Source organism: Malurus melanocephalus, unplaced genomic scaffold, assembly GCF_030028575.1.
Source record: "Malurus melanocephalus ecotype Western Australia unplaced genomic scaffold, MMel_1.1 scaffold_170, whole genome shotgun sequence".
Lineage (NCBI taxonomy): Eukaryota > Metazoa > Chordata > Aves > Passeriformes > Maluridae > Malurus > Malurus melanocephalus.
The window spans coordinates 1,286,859-1,287,921 of record NW_026623402.1 but is presented as its reverse complement, the minus strand read 5'-3'; the positions used below and the strand labels follow the sequence as shown (position 1 = coordinate 1,287,921).

Below are 1,063 nucleotides of genomic sequence, written 5' to 3'. Positions count from 1 at the left end.
CCCATCCCATCCCATCCCATCCCATCCCATCCCATCCCATCCCATCCCATCCCATCCCATCCCTGCCCTGCCCACCCCCTGCCTCAGACCCTTACTTGATGTAGGTGAGGCCGTGGTTGCCCTTGAGGGCCGTGGCGATGCAGATGGCTCCGTCCATGCCCAGGGAGTTTTCCTGCAGGCTGTGGGAGGCAGGAGGGTCAGACAGCGCTGCCCAGGGAGATGTGGCCACCAGGAGGGGATGCAAGGACCAGACATGGGGAAAAGCCACCCACTCAGGGTTTTGCCCCTCTGAGAACCGCTGGCCTGGCCGTCCCATCGCTGTTCCCTAAGGGAGGGGCTGGACAGGCCGTTCCTGGCCCACCCTGGGACGGGRCACTCACCTGAGGTGGCGGAGGCTGCGGTTCACCCTCAGTGCACYGGCCATGGCCTTGGCTCCTGCCACACCGATGGCGTTACCCCGCAGGCTGCAAACAGAGGGGGAGCTGGGCAAGGACAGCCCGGGGCAGGAGCAGGGGGACAAGTGACCCCACACAAGGAGTCMAGGGACCCAGGACCTCAGACATCTCAGTGGCACTGCTGTGGGCATGTGGTAGCCCCACAGGGCACTTACTCCAGGATCTGCAGGCTCTGGTTGACCATCAAGGCTTCTGCCAGGGCCTGGGCACCGGCTGCGCCAACTGAAGCCACCTGCAGGCTGCGAGGGAACAGGGACCCTTCAGTACCCACCCTRAGGTGGTCTTGTGTGCTAATTAGGATAATTAGGCTGTGGCACCAGGACTGCTGCAGGCTGGRTACTCACTGGAGATCCACCAGAGTGGTGTTGACCTTCAGAGCAGCCGAGAGGGAGGCCATTCCCTCGTCTCCAATGGCGTTCTCCTGCAGGCTGGGACACAAGGGCTGGGTGTGCACGTGGCCTGGGCACCAGGAGCGGGGACAGGGCAACCAGCCCAGGGCACAGCATTCCCAAAGGGCTTGGGGGAGATCCTGAGTGGTGAGACACTCAGAGCATCCCCAGCCAGGGACATGCAGTGGGGACAGAGAAGATTTCCAGGGCCTAAAGGGG

At 63.2% G+C, this 1,063-nt stretch overlaps 1 protein-coding gene across 1 annotated transcript in view; it reads right to left on the bottom strand.

Annotated features, from left to right (window-relative positions):
• Nucleotides 1-1,063, bottom strand: part of NLRC3 (NLR family CARD domain containing 3) — a 16,478-nt gene that overhangs the window by 1,338 nt on the left and 14,077 nt on the right. Inside the window, exons 15-18 of the mRNA XM_057372342.1 lie at nt 800-883; nt 611-694; nt 381-464; nt 96-179 (exon numbers count right to left, since the gene is read on the bottom strand). Of these exons, the coding sequence (XP_057228325.1) occupies nt 96-179; nt 381-464; nt 611-694; nt 800-883 (336 nt within the window). The remainder of the gene's footprint in view (nt 1-95; nt 180-380; nt 465-610; nt 695-799; nt 884-1,063) is intronic.